Source organism: Zootermopsis nevadensis, unplaced genomic scaffold, assembly GCF_977971745.1.
Source record: "Zootermopsis nevadensis isolate Lab colony 2312 unplaced genomic scaffold, Znev_1.0 Znev_ptg000030l, whole genome shotgun sequence".
In the NCBI taxonomy this organism is placed as follows: domain Eukaryota; kingdom Metazoa; phylum Arthropoda; class Insecta; order Blattodea; family Termopsidae; genus Zootermopsis; species Zootermopsis nevadensis.
In genome coordinates, this window is record NW_028259162.1 from 15,679,400 (window position 1) to 15,698,177 (window position 18,778).

The window sequence follows — 18,778 nt, forward strand, 5'->3', positions numbered from 1 at the left end:
CCCGACACGGAATTCGTTTGACTGTCTTCATTGCCGGAGAATTCTCTCAAATATTGATCTGAAACTGGAGGAATGCATTTTGCAAGCATGTATCGAGCAAAGTTCGACTTGCATATCAGTTTGGTATTTGATAACTTAGGGCTCGCTAGTATTTTCTGCCTGACTATTTTCTTGGACTTCAGGTGAAGGTGAGGAGACATGCAGACCTAAGCAGTTCCCTGATATGTTGTATTCAAATAATCGTACTTTGTCTAGTCTCACTGCGGTGAGATATCTTTAGTATTATTTATTTCAAGTCCTTATTTTGTTTCAAGTGAATTAAGGACGAATCGTCTTACGGCTTACGAGCTGGAACGAACGTGCTGCCGTCACGAGAAACAAGTGGATTCGAACTAATCGCTGCAGGCAGCTTAACCAACACTAAGGCGATTTACCTTCGAAGCAGGAACAACAAAAATAACATAGGAAGTAGCTATATTCTGTTGATAAGTCTACTAATTGCTTTGTTTCATGTAAAGAGATTAATTAGCACATTTGTTCGTGAATGGCTTTAGATTTCTGTTCGGAATATTTAATCGTTTTTCGACGTTGTCCGGTTGGTACTCCTGCAAGTCGATATTATTCAGCAGTAGGGCCAATACCGTTCTTGTGGAAGTTATTGAAATTGGTAAACACGTTCCGTATAAATCAATATATACAAACAAGGAGGGAATAAAAATTACTTGACAACTTATCTTTATTAAAGCGTTTGTATTTTTTCAATTATTATAATTCCAGGTTTATAATTTTCCATAAAAATGTAGGGGATTGATTGTGTATATCGATAAGACCAGAAGCTGTCGATAAAGTAATGGTTTGTGATTTTAAACGTGTCGTTTGTTTATATTTACAGATTGCCGAGGTTATAAATCCATCAAGTAAGGCATGGCTGATAATGCCTTTCACCTGAAATGGAACAATCATCTTCAGAATATGTATTCTCAGTTAGAAACTCTTTACAATGAACAGAGTTTAGTGGATGTGTCAATATCTTGCACTGATGGTATATTGAAGGCGCACAGGATAGTTTTATCTGCATGCAGCCCCTACTTTGAATCAATCTTCAGAGACAATTATTGCAAACATCCAGTATTAATTCTGAAAGGAGTCACTTCACAAGAAATGCAGGCTCTTCTTAAATTCATGTATAAAGGCTCTGTTGAAGTACTGGATGCAGATTTACAGTCCTTTATGTACACTGCCAATGAACTAAAAATACGAGGACTTGCAGATGAACTGCTTAAACAGACCATTAGATTAGTAGCTGAGAAAGGTGTTTCATCTGATGTAGAAAATAAAGATTCTGTAGGTGTAGAAAATTCTGGTCATATTGATGATGTGAAGATTACTGATGTGAGAACACCAGATATTATAGAAGATCAAGTAGAGAAATGCAATAAAAGTATTCCACGTGAAGATATTAAAGAAAATACAAGACGGGCCTCAGAATCTCAGAATAATGACATATCTTCCAAACAGCTTGAAACTTCTGCAATTGAAAAACCGTCCTTGAAGCAAAATTCTGTAAGTATACTGTTATAAATCTGAACCATTAGAATACAGCATAATGCATGATAAGAGTACTTCTTTAATATAAGAAAAACTTACATTTGCAATTGCTTCATCTATTCCATTATATGAATCTAAATTGTATTTACTTCATTCCACACATTACCATGATAAGTACTTTGACATTTATAAAATAAATAATGGTTGTCATGATTGCATGAAAGAATGCAAACATGTCACTTCATTTCTTATTGTGAAAGTTTTTTCACCATTGTGTTGTGAATATTTATTTTAATTGTCTGATTATATTATATGTTTCCCTGCCATGTCATACTTGCGACAGTTATGGAAGCAGCACCAACTTATACAAAGCACATTTACTAAATTTCAAGACATAAACTAACCAATGTTTAACATAATAGATCATGAATATGTTAATCCCCTCTTATCCAGAAGGAGTGCCTGTGTCGGAAGATATAATGCCTTGGAAATTATTGTGTAATGTTGGCAACCAAGACTTGTCTCCTTGTTAGCATTTAATGGAGCTTCTCTTTTTTTTTTCTTTGTGGTATTTATGCTTTATTAGAATAAATTATCAGGCATGATTATACTGCATATTGATGAATGGTATTTCAACTAAGTAAACAAAAGAATTCCAGATATGCACGTACTAATTGATTGCCAGAACACTATGCATTGGAATATTATAATCACTACTGAACATTAAAAATATATTAATTATTTGTTATAAAACATTAAATTAAGGTGTGTAGTGTATGTTGTACCTTCACATATAAATGCTGTAAGCACAATTTAAATATAACTTTATTATATATATCTGTAAACTTGAATTTGCCCATCTCCAATTGGCTGCCAATACATTTACCACTATCGTAGCACTGCCTAGGAGTTCTAGTCATATCTCATCACTCATACTTAAAAATGACTAAAAATTAATACAGTGAAATATCATTACATGTACTGTGCATTGTTAAGCATCATAACTGCGTTGTATTAAAGACTATATGTTGAGAATGTACTTTGTATAAGATGCACATTCTTTGCTAATCATTGAAATTTTAGGCGATTGTCTTCTGGGATGTTGCACCATGTAGTTTGGTAAAAGTTAACTGACATTTCAGATGTGCTTGTTGCCACCATAATCAGGGCATTGGCACAAAGGACCTATGAGACTTTGGTAAACTTCTGCCAGACTACACAGTGCAACATCCCAGACATATATGACTTGAAGCTTTCACAGCAACTAAATGCAATAAAATCTTCTTGGGTGACTAGCTACATCAATATGGGTCCATAGTCCAGTGTTTCAGAGACCTTCTCTGTGTCCATCGCCAGGGAATAATGATGGGATGAGTGATTGCTGTTTATTGCTTATGTACGTACTTCGTGTCCTTTCCTGTACAGACCTTGACCAGTGGGGATTGCGGATGAACCCATCTTTGAAACTATTCAGAGTTGTTGCTCCTGGACCTTTGTGTTAGAGCAACTTGAACAGTGCTGTCTAGGAGCAACCAGTCCTTCATCTTCATTCAGGAAGTCCCATTGTCTTCACCAGCGGTAACCCCTCTGGCCTCTCCGTGCTGGTTAACCTGGTTCTTTATAGTTGAGGTCACTCTCCAGATTTCATTCTGTCTGTGTTGGTTAACCTGGTCTTGGTCCTCCCTGACCCTGTCCTGTCTGAGTGTTGCTTAATCTTATTTGTCATATGAAGTAAGTTAATGAGGAATACCATGCCTGACTCAACATGAATCATTGTCTATATTCAAATTGTTGGGGTGCAGTTGAATTTCCTGTACTAATCTGCCCATGTATCCTGTGTTCCTGGCTAGTATGGTGCCCTTACCAGAATCATTTTTGTTACCAGTTTGTGTACAGTGTTCTGTCACTGCAGATTTCTCCAGTTGGTGGTGTCAAATGTGGCATTCATGCTCCCTTCATGAATGCCATCCCATAAATGTCTTCCCAGGTGACAGTCATCTTCATACTCGCAGCTGTGAGAACCTGAAATCTCATGTTGAAATTTTGCTTCACACATCTCCTGTTTCATTATATATATAGGAGACTGTCTGGATAGATAAGTGGGGAGAAGGAAAAGATAAATTACAAAACTTGAAAACTGTTATCAGGATAATGAATAGTAGATTGTACAGTTATAGTGTACTGAAGTTTCTGTGTTGTATTTCAGTCTGAAACTAATTCTATGAAGGCAACAGCTCCACCAGTACCCTTGTCATATACCCGTGAAACACGATTCAAGGGACGGAAAAGAGTCTCTGTTGGCTTCCTTCCCAGTAGTCGAACCAAGAGCACAGAAAAGCAATTGAGTGAAAACAAATCGGTGTCTAGTGAAAATACTGTTAAGAAGATTATGGTCACAACCAAAGATGAGGCACATCCTGAAGCACAAAGAACAGGCAAGAGATTAGGCATCTCATTGGAGAATGGAAAACAGGCTGAAACTGGAAGTTCAGGTAAGAATTTTAGAAAGGATGTGAAACCAGAGATGATATCTCTTGGTACTGTTGAAATAAAAGAAGAAGTGCAGGAGATGGACATGTTCTGTATATCTGCCCTAGCAGAACAGAGTGCAAGCCCTGATCCTGCTGATGATGCAGAAGATACTGAAGCAGATGACATAAAGGAAGAATGGAATACTGATACAGTGTGTGCTTTCTGTTGTCTCGATTGCCACTCATCCACAGAACTCAAGAAACACCTTCGTGTTCATACAGGAGAGAAACCCCATGAATGTGATCTCTGTGAGCTTGCATTTGCACGTGCTTCTCACCTTGCACGGCATCGCCGGGTGCACACAGGTGAGCGCCCCTTTACCTGCAGCGGTTGCGGTCGCTCATTCTCTCGTCAGGACAAGCTGAAGCAGCACGCTCGTCGCCATCATGTAGCAGAGCCCCCAAAGACCCACTCATTTCGCATAGACAAACCACGCAGGCCAAGAGGCAGACCACCGAAGGTAACTAGTTGAAATTCCTTTATTTAAAGATAACACATCATGTCTCAACTTACAGATTCTTTACCAATTGAAATACTGGATAATGTATTTCAGCATGAGCAGTAGTATATCCAGTTTCAATCCATGGCTGTTCACATTACCTAAACAGAACCAGTTTGTATGGCCGCACAGTCTACGGTATGTGTTTTGATGGCTTAAACAGCATTATTTTAGGTTAAAATCCCATGTAAGAAGTGTTTTTCATTATTTTGCTGTCCTGTGTAGAAAACATAACCCTTGCATATCATGTTAGTGAAGGCACTTTTTGGGGAATTTAAAACTTCAGCATCATCAAATTTGTGACAGTCATCATCACGTACATTGAACTTAGAAGCGTATCATAGTAGTAAATCAGACATCAGTACAGGGAAATGTAAAATGCTATGATGGATGAGGCATGTAACTAAGATAAGGAGGAATGTACACACTATCTTGGTATATAAACCTTTTTTAAGACGAAGAAAGAGGTGGGAGAGTAACATTAAGATGGTTGTGAGGCTGGGAGGCGAATGGGTTCTCAGTAAATATTAGGTCCATTGTTGGGCTTTAGTAATAATACTATTGAAACTTCAGGCTCTGCTGTCACAGAGTTTAGTTTGTAATCATGAAACAGACCATACAACTTTAACACTAAATTCATCAAATCAGATTGAGTAACAATAAACTGAAAAATTCCAAATGTGTATAACTCGTAACTGGAATTTGTATTTATGCCAGTGATAGCCACTGTGCCTACAAAGTAACTGATTCCATCAAAGTACTCCTAGAAAAGCCAGTACTATCCTTAATCAAGAAATCTCCACTTTGTGGAACTTGAAGATTTATTAACATGTTAATGGGAGACCACCACTGGTCTTATCCTGAGCTAGATGAATCCAATCCACATCTTTGCACCCTTTTACCGTAAGATTCATTATATTATCCTCTCATCTATACTTGCATCTTCTCATCAGACTTCAGAACAAAATTTTATGTATATTTATCATCTCTCCCATGCTATAAGCTCTACCCATCTCATTCTCCTTAAATATATCTTTGTAATAATTGGTAAAGAGTACAAATTAGAGAACCTTATACTTTGTTGTTGTTTTTTCCCAGTACTCTGTCACTTTGTCCTACTTTGCTCCAAACATTTGTCTCAGCACTATGTTCTCATACGCCTTCATTCTGTCACATATTAACCATTGCATCCAGAATAGCTTTCCAATAATTCCTGTATTTGCAGTGTTACATAACGCTGCTTTCAGGTACCCCTACCAGCAAGTTAACTTTTGTGAGCAACTCTGACATCTGCTTCGCTGATAGTGTGATCTGTCTTAATCTCTTAATATTATATATAATAGTATATTCCATATATTACATGTAATTCATGTATTTGTGTATTAAGAGATGGCACAAATGTGCAAGATTTTAGAACTCTTTTTATCTTGGACACATAGGTCTCTTGTAAGTATTATTTGATTTTTTGTAGAACAGCTTAGCAGTTCTTGCATACCTGTAGCATAAAGCATGACAGTAATATTAATTTATTTTCTTTAGTAAATCATTCAAATAGTATTGTAATATTATTTACAGAAATAATTAATTCCATTTAGCTGTCACTTTCAGATTTACATAAGGAATGTATTTCTTTATTTTAATCTTTCATGTTTGTATCTGTTAGATGCTTGTTATGTCACGAAACTCAACTGCTGACCGAAGAAGTATTCTTAACTTTACACCAGCCCTAAATGAAGTTAGCAATGCTTCTTTGCCATTTGGTGATACAAGTTACCTGTCTTCATTGTCCTTGGGACAGCAACGATACAACGACCTGACTATCAGCCCTATCATGGATCCTGGTCCTTCATGTAGTCGCTCCATAGGAACAAGTCAGAAGATGGCTGAGGATTTGCTCCAGTCAGTAAGACAACTTGGTGAATGCACAATACAAGCCTTTCCAGGTCATAGTCCTTTAAGAACCAGACTACAATGACAATTGTCACAGGACAGGGACAAACCTGAAACTGCAGCAGTGTCGGTTCATGTTTCCAGCAGGCATACTGAGGTTAAATTATTTAATCTTTAATACAAAATTAAAATACTCACACGTGACAAGCTACTGTAGCATTTTATAAAGATATGCTGATTATAATAATATTGTGTAATGTTTTGTATAATATTTGAGTGCATTGTGTATTGTGTTAGGTTAAAATTCATTGTGTTCTCATACTTTAAACTGAGTACCTCACAACTTAATATTCAAATGGCAGTATTTTTATTGTTATAGAATCTCATTTATTCATCTTTATAGGACTGCCAAAGCATTAGATGAACAACAAACTTATAATTGAAAGTGATCAAGTATGGCCACCAAGAGGCTGTTGACAACAGTGAAGCTGAAGTTTATCTTGTGTTAGACAACATATGCAGTAATACAAGTTTGTAATACAAATGGGTGTTTGAGAAGCAATATTAGGACAACAGTTAAGGTGGGCAAATTAGATTGCTTTAGTTTGTTTTAGTTTAGACTGTAAGCTCGACAAACATGATTTTATTTCAGATATGGGCAGGGACCTTTTGCTTCATGGCAAAGTGTGTACAGATGAGGTCTATGGTCCACTAAGCCTCCTATCCAGTGGGATTTGTGACTGTTTTCCCAAATTTAAAGAACTAAAGTGTGAAGCTGACCACCAGCCTCTGTCTAGTGCTAGGAGTAAGACTGTTAACTTTACCTCCACTCCCCACATGTCTTAATGCTGTGGTGCCTAATTACATAGACAACTGTTTCTTTCAGTACACCACTAGTGGATCAGAAGGCTCTTTTTTTCTTTCTTCTTCTTCTTGACTACTAGACACAATTGTCACTTTCACAATATTTATTGAACTTCAGAATGTTTTCTGTAGTTCACATTGCTTACATAATTTGTGGTTTGTTATGTTAATTTTTTAAATTCCACTGTATAAGTGGTTTGTAAAATTCTGGGCTTTGTTACATACCCCTTTTGAGTTTCCTGTTATTCTAACAGTCCTGACACTTCTTGGATTTGAAGTGCTTCTGGAAACTCTTCATTCATGATATTCAGTTGCCATATTACGCTTTGGATTATCAATGGCACATTTTTGAAAACTTGATTCTCGTTTAAGTACTTTTCAGTTCACAAAACATAAAAAGTTTTAAATCCTGTGAATAGGGTGGGTGTTACTTGTGCTGCTTTCGGTGAAGAATATCCTAATAGATTGAGGGAATCAGTGTATTTTCATGATGCAACACGTAAAAGAAATACCATTGTTTCCTCAGTTAGTGATGATGATGATGATGAACATCTAGGGCATGGATAATTTTCTCCTGAAATTCTGCTCTTTTAACCCTTAAAGACCAGCAGAGTCTTTTAAAACATGGCAGTGGTATCACTACTTGGCCCGCCACATGCCTTAAGACACAACGTGCATCCCATCATGTTACATAACTTTGTTATCATATTGGATTTTAATTCATGAAAACAATATCAATGTACTTTAAAAGGATGTTTTATCAAAACACACACACAGCATAACATAACTGGACCAGCAGGAGAGACAGGGATTTTAAAGGCTGAAATCAAGCAAACCACTCAGATGTTCTCATGTAGTTAAGATGTTTTTCTCTAAATGCAGATTCAGGTGTTTCTTAGATTTTCCACTGTTGTCTTTCAGAGTTAGTCTCAGTATCTGATACATAGATTCTTTGTAATGTTAGCCATTTCCCCACTGTGAACACTTGTACACAAAACATTGTGTGTTAATACAATACAATAAGAACATAAAGTTATCCCTGGTACTTACGAAGCACATCATGAAATTATGTGGGGTAGTGGGGATATAGCTTTTCTGTTTTTTGACCTCGGCAGTAGAGAGAGGTGAGAGTACATCTTCATGCCCTTGTCACATTACCTACATGGATAGGACATGTCATACCCATTGGATAGGTGGGTGGGAGTGTCTGCTCCAAGACAGTAGCCTGTCTGGATGCAGAGACTAAGAGAATATATTTTGCCCTTACAAGGCAAGTCCTGATTGTCCAGCCTTTAGTCATTTACTACATGAACTGACCTCTTCCAGTTCCTTCATTATATACAAAATGTATTTGGTAATAAGTACAAAAACATCAGATGGGACATAGTGTGAATACTAAACCAAACCAAATGGTCTTAGAAATATACAGGTTTATATGCTTTCAAATGTAATTACATCCCTTTTAATACAGAAAGTGGACAAAAGTGGCAATCACAGTTATTTTATGATATATATTATGTGGTTTAAACTGAATAAGAAGTTCATATGAACACGAGATATTAAACCCTTCCTTACAGACCTGTGGCTGCTTAAAGGAAAGGCATGTTCATAAATAAGGGTTGTGTTCAGTAATAAACTTGCTTCCTCATCATGTGAACTTATCCAGGCCCATTGGCTCAGTGTTTTACTTTTACCATTTCCCCAGTTTCTTTATAACAACAATAGCTGTATTCTTACCGCGTACTAGTCGTGCAAGTGTTACAACAGGGACGTAATGAGTTGAGAGTATAATTTTGTCATTGTCTTCTGAACAAACAAGCTGATGATGCAATTTACTCATTGCGAGTGCTGTTCACGGACAAAGCATCTTTCACTTTCAGTGGTGTCTTCATGCACAACACACGTTGGCAGCGCAGAACTCCCATGATGTTAGGGCTATGTGATCGCAGCAGTTCTCCATAAATATTTGGGCTGGAATTGTTGGTGACCATCTCATCGGCCCATAGTTGCTACCAGTATGGATGAATGGCAGTCAGTACTAATTATTTTTGCAACAGGAGTTACAAGCATTGGTGGCAGACATTCCGCTTCATATACAACAACGTATGTGGATGCAGCTTAATGGAGCACTTCTGCACTACCTCAGAGACATAAGGAATTTCCCAATCACAATATACTCACATTGCTTGATAGGACACCGTGGTCCTGTTTCATGACCACTGCAAAGGATTTGTGGCAGAGAGTATGACATGCCTATCAGAAGGTCAGAAACATGCCTGGTGTTTATGAACATTTACATTAATAAATAATACATTCAGCAAATAATATGTAGAATGTCATTGAAATCAGTTCCAACATATCTGGAATGCACATAATTTGACATAAAAATTTTCCTTCAATGCCATTGATATCCACATTTCATATTCAAAGGGCCAAAGAAGCTTGCTACCCTCTGTGTATACGTGAACATATTACTTTGGTTTAGGCCATAGAATTCACTCACTCATTTTTTGTACTTATTACTGAAAAATTCTGTATGTGATCCTTTAATTGTAAAATATAGATATAACCTCTATAGAAGATTCTGCTATATCTGAACTTTTGTTGAAGTTAGAAGAAACATCAGCAAACAAAGCATCAAACTCATTTCAAATGTTTGGGATGTGTGTTCTAGGAATGTATTCATAGTATCTTTAGTTGCCCCACTCTGATGAAGGATGTACTTTTAAATCATCACAAGCCCAGTAATAATGAATATTATGGACTTACACATGAAGTCATGCTTATTGGTGAAATGCAAAGGTATTGTAGTATTTTATGTTTGTGGCATATCTGCCATTTCATTTTATTTTTTACATAGTTTAGAACAGTTTATCTTTCAAGTTGTTTTATGTGTTTGTCATATGTTGGTTTTTTATAGCTATTTAGTGAGACAATTATTTAATAATTTTTTTAATCTGTTGCATTATACTCATACTTTGTGCCCACAGATTTAATGTAATTTTAAAATTCAATTTCAGAAAACTCTTTACGGGAAAGAATCCGTGAAAATAACATTTATACTTTTATACTGCCTTTGAGAAAACATTACTTACTTATTACAAATGATTTTTGATTAAGATGTGGGCAGGAGAGTAAATATTGTTTATTCTGGGAAACAAACAGAACTTTGAGATCAAAATATTGTGACACAGGCAGTACTTGGACAGCATTTCTAAATAACTACTCTTGTGATATGTACAAATAACACCACATATATGCAGTTGATTTGGTTCTAAGGAAGAATGAAAATGAATTAATATTATTATTAATTATATTGTTTTTGTAAAGGATATGGTGATTATGATTATTTTGAAGGAAAGAAGTTAATTATACCTAATTGACAGACTCAGGAAGATCTTCTGTCTAGTAAGCATTTTATATTCATATCCAAAATTATGAGTATAGGCCAGCTACTCTCCAAACACTCATTTGTCTAGATATTCAAGAACTTATTGACATTCATTTTGAATGGAGATTCAACTTCCTCTGCCAGCAGTTTTTGCAAGATATTCTGCATATATTTTCTCTGCAACAAATTCAACTGTACAATTTAACAAACAAACAAAAAAGTATCTGACATTTGCACAGTCATTTGTTTCATTAATGGTCAAACGTTTTGCTGAAAATCAATATGTTTGTAAGATGATGAGTATTTGAAGTGGTCATAACATGAGAAAGGTACCTGATACATACATAATTACAAGAACATGATTGAACGGGTTTAATGAATCTATTCTTCTCAGTTGTGGTGTAACAGTGATTGCAGAGCTGTTTTGCTTGTTTTTCTGACCAATTTTCCAGAAGATGGGTTAAAATAATCTGCCCCAATAAGGACCAGACTAACAAAGATGTATTTTTTTATTCTAGTTATTACTCTAGTATTGAACTGATTAATTTAGAGTTGATAATTTCTAGTCAGGATTGGTATCTCTCTTGATTTCAGAGTCAGTTTTACCTATGTTATAAATGTAATTTTATTTGAAGATAAAAGGTATTATTTGTGATCTTACATTTAGAATGTATTTAGATTCTACTTCTGCATCTGTTGAATCAGAAGTTTTTAGAAATGAGAATGCAGACAACTTAGACACTACTGCTATACAAATATTTTCCCAAATTATAATATTACAACTTCCAAATTGTTAAAGTGCCATTCACTCCCTTAATTGTTTATCATAACACTTTGTTAAAAATAAGGGATTTTTCTTGCTTATACTCAGTCCCTGCCGTAGTATGGATACATCTTGGACCCCAGTGTATTGAGTATAGATTAATGCTTTTTATATTTCTTTATAACATTAGTCCACATTAATGATTATGTCCTCAAGGATTCAACATGTGTGCATGATTTCAGCAATGTTGAACTGTAACAAATCTGACCCCTGTTTTTCAGACAGTTTTCTTATAACATATAACGTGTGCTATATGAAACCAATCAAACCCTTCAGCATTAAAATTGAATTTTTAATACCTGATGTAATTCACTATATGAAAAATACCTATGAAAGACAATGGACTTCAGGGTAATTCAGTCTTTCATTCAATTTTAATAAGACACAGAATTTTTGTTTCTTGTCTGTTAACAGCTGTTGTAAAACATTCATATACAAATTTATATGCAAATGTAATGTGATGTTAATGTTTAACTAGACAGCCCTAAGTGCAATGTATGGAACAAAGCAGAATTTCAAATATTTTTATCCAATGTACCTTACATTAAACCTGTATGATGCAGTCAATTAATGCATAGAATTAAAATTAAATTATGCATTTTGGAAAAAAAACTGTTCTTCAAAATTCTTGTCCAAAATTACAAATAATGTTTTTGTAATATAAAATAATATTTTTCAGCATAAATTAATAAGTATGTACAAAGTGGAATAAAAGCCAAATTGTAACTTCTATAAAATAATTTATATTATTTTAGTGCAGAGTGTTTTCAACAGTTGACAGTTAAAAAATCAATAAATAATTTTCATACTTTGTGTATGCAGGTATTTCTTTTAATCATTTATGGAATACACAGCTACAGATGAAATTACAGGCAGGTTAAACTGTGAATACTGTCATGCCCTTTCATAAAGCTCAGAATGGAATTACAGAGTATAATGTATTTATGTCAGTAGTTCCCTGGTCTTGTAGTTCCCTTGCTTAATGTGGGTATGTTCAGTATAGTGTTTCCTATGCAGTATTGGAAAGAGCTTCCAGTATTTTAGAGAAACCTATTCCCTCCAAATCATCATAAACTTTTTCTTTACTGCACAGTATTAAAACCCACAAGACTACATTGTGTACATCCTTGTGAAAATCTGAAACACTACATGGATGGTTCCTTTATTTTGGTTCAAAAACAGACATGTATATGTGAATGCTATGTATACTCAATGGAAAATATGTATTCTTTTTCTTCTAATGGAATAAAAATCCGTGTGTTATTTGAAAGTCTGACCTTGTTGTTTATTATCTGGTCAATTAATTGATTTAATTGCCTGAGTCCTTAATAGCAAAAGATCTTTATGAAGGATACTAACTGTTCTGAAGTGTTCTAAAACATTTATTTTACAAAATCTCTTTATGTATAAGTATTCTGAAAGATTGTGTATTCTGGTGAGATTTGAAGTTGAACATATCACTGAATGGACAGGATCAATATGGATTCAGCTACATCCTAACGAGATGGACAGAGGTTATGGAAACTTCTTATTCACACCCTAAAGGAATTAATAGAAGGTTCTAAGGTCAAGACATGTACTTCCTCTTGACCTGGCCTTCTTCTTTGGTGGCCATGAAATGGGTTGTTTACCTACTCCTATTGGCCCTGTCTGGGCTCAATGCCCTTTCCCCCCTTCCATGGTTGCAATTGTCATGTTTCCTTTCCATGCCTAATCCTCTACCTACACATATATAACCCACTAACATACCTACACCCAGTGCATCAAGGAGCTGACCAGCACCATCCACGAGGCCACAGTGGCACCTCCTCCCAAAGCTCCCCAGCGTGGGCCTGCGGTCTCCTCTAGTTGCTAGTATTCAGGACGAAATACGCCTGAAGAAGCTGAGGAGGCAGTGGCAGGTCATGAGGGACCCCACTTTAAAAGATCAGGTCAACCACCTCCAGGTCAGTGACTAGTCACTATGTAAAAGAGAAAACTAATGCAAATATATGGGAGTCATCTGATATTAACAGTAGACCACAGTAATGATATTTTTTTTTTATTTATTTAGTGTTCTGTCTGACGACAGGTCCATATGAACAGGATCCTTCCATCCTTTTCTCGGACTGGGACCTGTTCATATATGTTCTTGGCAGATGATCCAGAAGTGGTTTGCCATTGCCTTCTTCTGTGTGTGAATGGAGTAATTGTTGGGATGCCACGGATAAACCGGGGAAGCCCCCGGAGGAAAACTCCGTGTTGCCTAGACCATGGCCTTGCCCAACACAAGTTATAAATTCGGGCAATCGAACCCGAGACCCCAGGATTACAAGGCCAGCGTTCTAACCGCTAGACCACCATGGCACGCACTAATGATAAAGACACCATTAAGTCACCACCTTATCAGAGCAGGCACATATTAGCATGCCAGTGACATGAACACTTGTAGAATTTGTTTTTTAAACAAATCCCAAAATTGTACAAGAAAAATTCTTAAAAAGTACTTAATTGTGTAAAATTCCTAAATGGAGCGCACATATATAGGAATGTCTTTGGAACTACACTGTGAAAGTAATGTTATAATTAACGTACAAATAAATAAAAAAAAATATTGAATTTTGTCTGGATCATATAACAGTATGAGGAGCTGGGATAGCTCAGTCAGTCTAATGACCAACTGCGAACTGGACAGAGTTTGATCACCAACAGGGCCAGAGGATGTTTCTTTTAGCCCCCATGCCCAGATCAGGCTCTGGGGCCTAACAAGACTCCTGTATAAATGGTATTGGGGTCCTTTCCCAGGTGTAAAGCGTGGCGTCTTCCTTTTACTTCTCGATCTACGAGGAGGCATGTTTCACACTTTGTATGTGGCTTATTGAATTATCTGAGTTAACCACTTTCTATTGATGTCGCTTCTGTAATCCGACTTTCACGAACTGACTGCCACCTAGTAAGCAAAAGGGAAATTTGTCCATGAAGTGTAGCGGGAACAGATACGTTCAGTCATGACAAGATATCTACTACCTAGAAAAATAAAAGCCAGAATAATGCACGCTAAATGCCACCATTCGCGTTCTTTGCGGTATTCATTTAAATAGAAGAGTTCAGGTTAGAAAGCTGTAGAAATTTGTCGGCAAGCGATGTAATGCGTTTGCTTTCTCAAAAAGTTAGAACATATGGACAAAATAATGATGTCGGAGATTTTATTACCGACAGCACAGCCCTGTTTCTCCACCACGTCTCCAGGACATCCCCACGAACAACGCTAGAATTCTTCAGGGTAAAACCTAACCAGACGTAAAACAAAACAACCTTATCTAACCTAATATAAAGAACCTAGCCTAACCCAACTAAACCTAACAGAACCTAACCTAACCCTAAACGCAACCTAATCCAATGTAACTTGTCTAAAACCCAAGTTAAATGAATCCAAAATAACCGAACCGCATGGAATAAAACCCACCGCCGCTTAAGGACTTTCAAGTGACATTATAGGACTTCTCCAGGATTTCTCCAGCAATTCTCCATGACAAAAAAATTTGCGCATAACGTCTCCAGAACTTCTCCGGCACTACTCTAGAACTATTTCAGGATTTCTCCACGGATTTTCCAGGAATTCTCCAGGATTCTCAAGGACTTTTCCAGGACGTCCCAACGACCACACAATGAATACGATAGAAATTCTCCAGGACAAACCAGCCCATCGTAAAACAACAACCTTATATAACGCACCCATAACTTACCTAACTTAACTGACCTATCCTAACCTAACCAAACCAAACCAAACCTAACCTAACCAAACCAAACCCAACCAAATCAAACGAAACCTACCCCAACACAAGCTCTACCCACAACGATACCTAATACAATGTAACTTATCCCAATCAAACTTAAAACCGACCGGCATAGGATCAAAACCACCACCGCTTAAGGAATTGCAAATAAATTTCTAGGATTTCTCCAGGACTTCTCCATGACCAAAGAAACGACGCGTAGAACCACATGGTATTGGAATAATGCATTGTAACTTTGGCTCCAGTACCTTAGGAATACAAACTGCCTACAAGCCTAATTCTCTTACACGAGTTCACAAATGCAGATGAAAACATTAAATGTGATGAACAATAATTATAAATAGGAATCCCTTACCTCAAACTTTGTTCAATTGTAGGAGACCACGATGTTCAGCGGAAAATATCAATTTAATCAAATCTAAAATGGAGAGAGTGGAGGGAAGATATTCTAAAACGTTATAAATTATCTACTCTAGGACGCACTTCTTCCACAAGCGACTCACAGCTTAACTCTTTCCGCAATAACGAAAGCGGATTGTTGACGGCAGTAATGAAACACAAAAATGCCGAATAAACAGATAACATAACAGTTAGTTTCTTAGGTAACATGCCGAGTAAACAGATAACAAACAATTAGTTTACTTAGGTAACATAACAATGCACGCAGGAGTTCATAAAAAAGCTCAACATTGTTGCCGATCCATATTTACAAATTCTCCAGGACAACCCAACCCATCGTAAAACAACAACCTTTCTTAACGCACCCTTAACTTACCTAACTTAACTGAACCTATCCTAACCTAACCAAACCAAACCTAACCTAACCAAACCAAACCTAACCTAACCAAACCAAACCAAACGTAACCCAACCCAACCTAACCCACAACGCTACCTAATACAATGTTACTTATCCCAATCAAACTTAAACGAATCCAAAATTACCGATCCGCATAAGATCGAAACCACCACCGCTCAAGGAATTCCAAATAACCTTCCAGGACTTCTGCAGGATTTCTCCAGCACTTCTACATGACCAAAGAAATTCCGCATAACCTCTCCCGGACATCTCCGGTACTACTTTAGGGCTTATCCAGGACTTTTCCAGGAATTCTTCCGGACTTCTCCACAGGGCTGTGGAGTCGGATGCAATTTTAGGTGGAGTCGCAATCAGTAAAGAAGTACCGACTCCGACCTCGATGTAAAATCTTAAAAACAATTTCTATACCGTGTGAGCCTCAACGGAGATTGAACGACGCGTTGGGCCGCATGATGTGGGAATAATGCCTTGTAACTTTGGCTTCGGTACCTTAAGAATACAAACTGCCTACAAGCCTAATTCTCTTACACGAGTTCACAAATGCAGATGAAAACATTAAATGTGATGAACAATAATTATAAATAGGATTCCCTTACCTCAAACTTTGTTCAAGTTCTAAAACGTTTTTAACAGCACAATATTATTTACTCTACGGCGCACTTGTTCTACAAGCGATTCACAGCTCAGCTCTTTCCGCAATAACGAAAGCGGATTGTTGACGGCAGTAATGAAACACAAAAATGCCGAATAAACAGATAACATAACAGTTGGTTTCTTAGGTAACATGCAGAGTAAACAAATAACTAACAATTAGTTTCTTAGGTAACATAACAATGCACGCAGGAGTTCATATAAAAGGTGACTATTTTTGTAGGTCCATATTTAAACATTGTTGATTTGGATCTCACACATCTTCGTTACCCTTTCTTGCCGAATGACTATTAGCCTATATTTCAAAATAGAAAAATTAAATACTTCTTGAATTAATCTTAAAACCTTGCATACCGTGAAGTGTATTAATGCATAAAATCATGCATATAAACAAAACTGTTTACACTTCGACCTCAAGAGGTCATCATCTGTGGTAAACAAATTAATTCATATTAAATCATACAATTCACAAGACGATGGTTTGTTATAAAGTACAAAAGTGGTAGTTTATAAAACCATACTTTAAATAATACCACACTGGACGTTAATTTCACAAGAGTTGATGTATTATCTAAATCGAATTACTTAGCTTTATGTCCACTGGCCTAAGTTGAGGTTTCCGTTGTTGGTCGCGGTTGCGTTGTTGCGCCTGTGAACATCAACGTTGTGTGTGTATTTCTCTATGTATGACAGTAAATCCCACCTAACACTGGTGACTAGGTCTAACGACATACCTGCCATTATCTGAAACTTTTGCTATGAGAAGACGTGCGCTTGTTAAAGTAGACACTTCTGCCAATGTTTCATAAGTAATGAGTCTTTGAACTTATGGGTGCCGGAATAGCTCAGTCAGTATTGTGACTAGCTGGACGACTGGGGTTCGATCCCCGACGGGGCAGAGGATTCTTCCTCTAGGCTCTGCGTCCAGACCGGCTCTGAGACCCACCCAGCCCCCTATATAATGGGTACCGGGGTCCTTTCCCGGGGGGTAAAGAGCGGCCGGGGCGTGATTCTGACCACTCACCCCATCTAGTGTCGAGGTCAAGAAAGAGTAGGAGCTATACCTCCACTCCCCCCCCCCCCAAACGACCTACATGGCGTGTAGAGGGACAGCTTACCTTTTACCTTTAAAATTGTGGAAACACTAACTAAAATATGAAAATTCCTGTTCTCTCGTTTTGATTGGGAAGACATTCACGCCTCAGATACTACACTTCGCACAGCCCCACCCACTTACACACAACTGTCCACCATTAGGAATTAAATAACCAGTCTCTTCTCCCCCATGTTGAATCGTGATGCATGGTACTGAGTGATTCATTTTGCGTCCACGAGGTTTTTTATACAGGACAAACGTGAACAACAAAATTTGGGCCGCTCTCGGGACTCATAAACCTATCAATGCCAGGTCCACCCCTAACCCCAAGCCATGCCCACATTACATGGACAGCGGTCAGGCAACTGGGAGTGACTGTAGGTCACCCAGTGAAGTCACAATAAAAGAAGTTTCTTCTACTGGGCTTGTCTGTAGATTTTCGTGCCGTAGGTTCTGTGCAGGTACACAGATTTCACTCTCTCACCAGGCTTCCAGCGCAGTATCCTGACCAAGATCAACAAGTTTGAGGCCTAAACTCATCTACGAGCTCTCCAATACAAAATCCTGGCGCATAATTATCAATAGTAGATGCGTTGAGTTCTGTATTTCCAAACTTGACATTTCTACTAGTAGCCTGTGCACTGAACGTAACCATGTTTAAAATGAAACGTTTATTCCAAATGAAAGAAGTTCAATAACCAGTTATCTTCAAGTGAAAAGGTGGTATCGTTCCCCGCCTCGAGTCACCGATTGAATGGGTTTAATAAACATAGTTAGTAAATTTCATTAAATATTCCTGAGATATTACAGCAATATCAGTTCAGTAGCTGAAGAGATACATTTAATTTCTTCTCCGTTTTTAAGAATAATTGTAATTTTACTAAATTTCCT

The 18,778-nt window shown here is 37.1% G+C and overlaps 1 protein-coding gene and 2 long non-coding RNA genes across 8 annotated transcripts; 1 reads left to right on the forward strand and 2 right to left on the reverse strand.

Annotated features, from left to right (window-relative positions):
* The first annotated feature begins 608 nt into the window (after positions 1-608).
* Positions 609-12,817, forward strand: LOC110841430 (uncharacterized). 6 transcript variants are annotated; one of them, XR_002547193.2, is made up of 5 exons: positions 609-746; positions 893-1,563; positions 3,755-4,540; positions 6,243-7,050; positions 9,214-12,817. XR_002547193.2 is itself a non-coding variant. In XM_087359127.1 (5 exons), exons 2-5 carry the CDS (start codon positions 925-927, stop codon positions 6,910-6,912), a joined length of 1,701 nt encoding a protein of 566 aa, XP_087215253.1. In that variant the 5' UTR covers positions 609-746; positions 893-924; the 3' UTR covers positions 6,913-12,817. The 6 variants fall into 6 exon arrangements, 4 of the variants coding, with proteins under 4 accessions (XP_087215253.1, XP_021942656.1, XP_021942661.1 ...); XR_002547194.2 differs by having other exon boundaries at positions 6,243-6,626; positions 6,873-12,817; XM_087359127.1 differs by having other exon boundaries at positions 6,243-6,478; positions 6,873-12,817.
* On the reverse strand, positions 12,357-17,811 carry LOC110841434 (uncharacterized). Its single transcript, XR_002547195.2, has 3 exons — positions 17,526-17,811; positions 16,737-17,440; positions 12,357-13,508 (listed from the first exon to the last, which is right to left on the reverse strand). It is a non-coding gene; the product is annotated as an uncharacterized LOC110841434 (long non-coding RNA).
* On the reverse strand, positions 13,579-16,727 carry LOC147872152 (uncharacterized). The gene is made up of 2 exons (XR_015537977.1): positions 15,679-16,727; positions 13,579-14,476 (listed from the first exon to the last, which is right to left on the reverse strand). It is a non-coding gene; the product is annotated as an uncharacterized LOC147872152 (long non-coding RNA).
* Positions 17,812-18,778: the final 967 nt, after the last annotated feature.

Bases quoted from the DNA above. Each gene is read 5' to 3' on its own strand.
- LOC110841430 (XM_087359126.1), top strand. From the start codon at position 925: ATGGCTGATAATGCCTTTCACCTGAAATGGAACAATCATCTTCAGAAT. The intron at 1,564-3,754 runs GTAAGTATACTG...GTTGTATTTCAG, and splicing joins CGTCCTTGAAGCAAAATTCT to TCTGAAACTAATTCTATGAA. The intron at 4,541-6,242 runs GTAACTAGTTGA...TGTATCTGTTAG, and splicing joins CAAGAGGCAGACCACCGAAG to ATGCTTGTTATGTCACGAAA.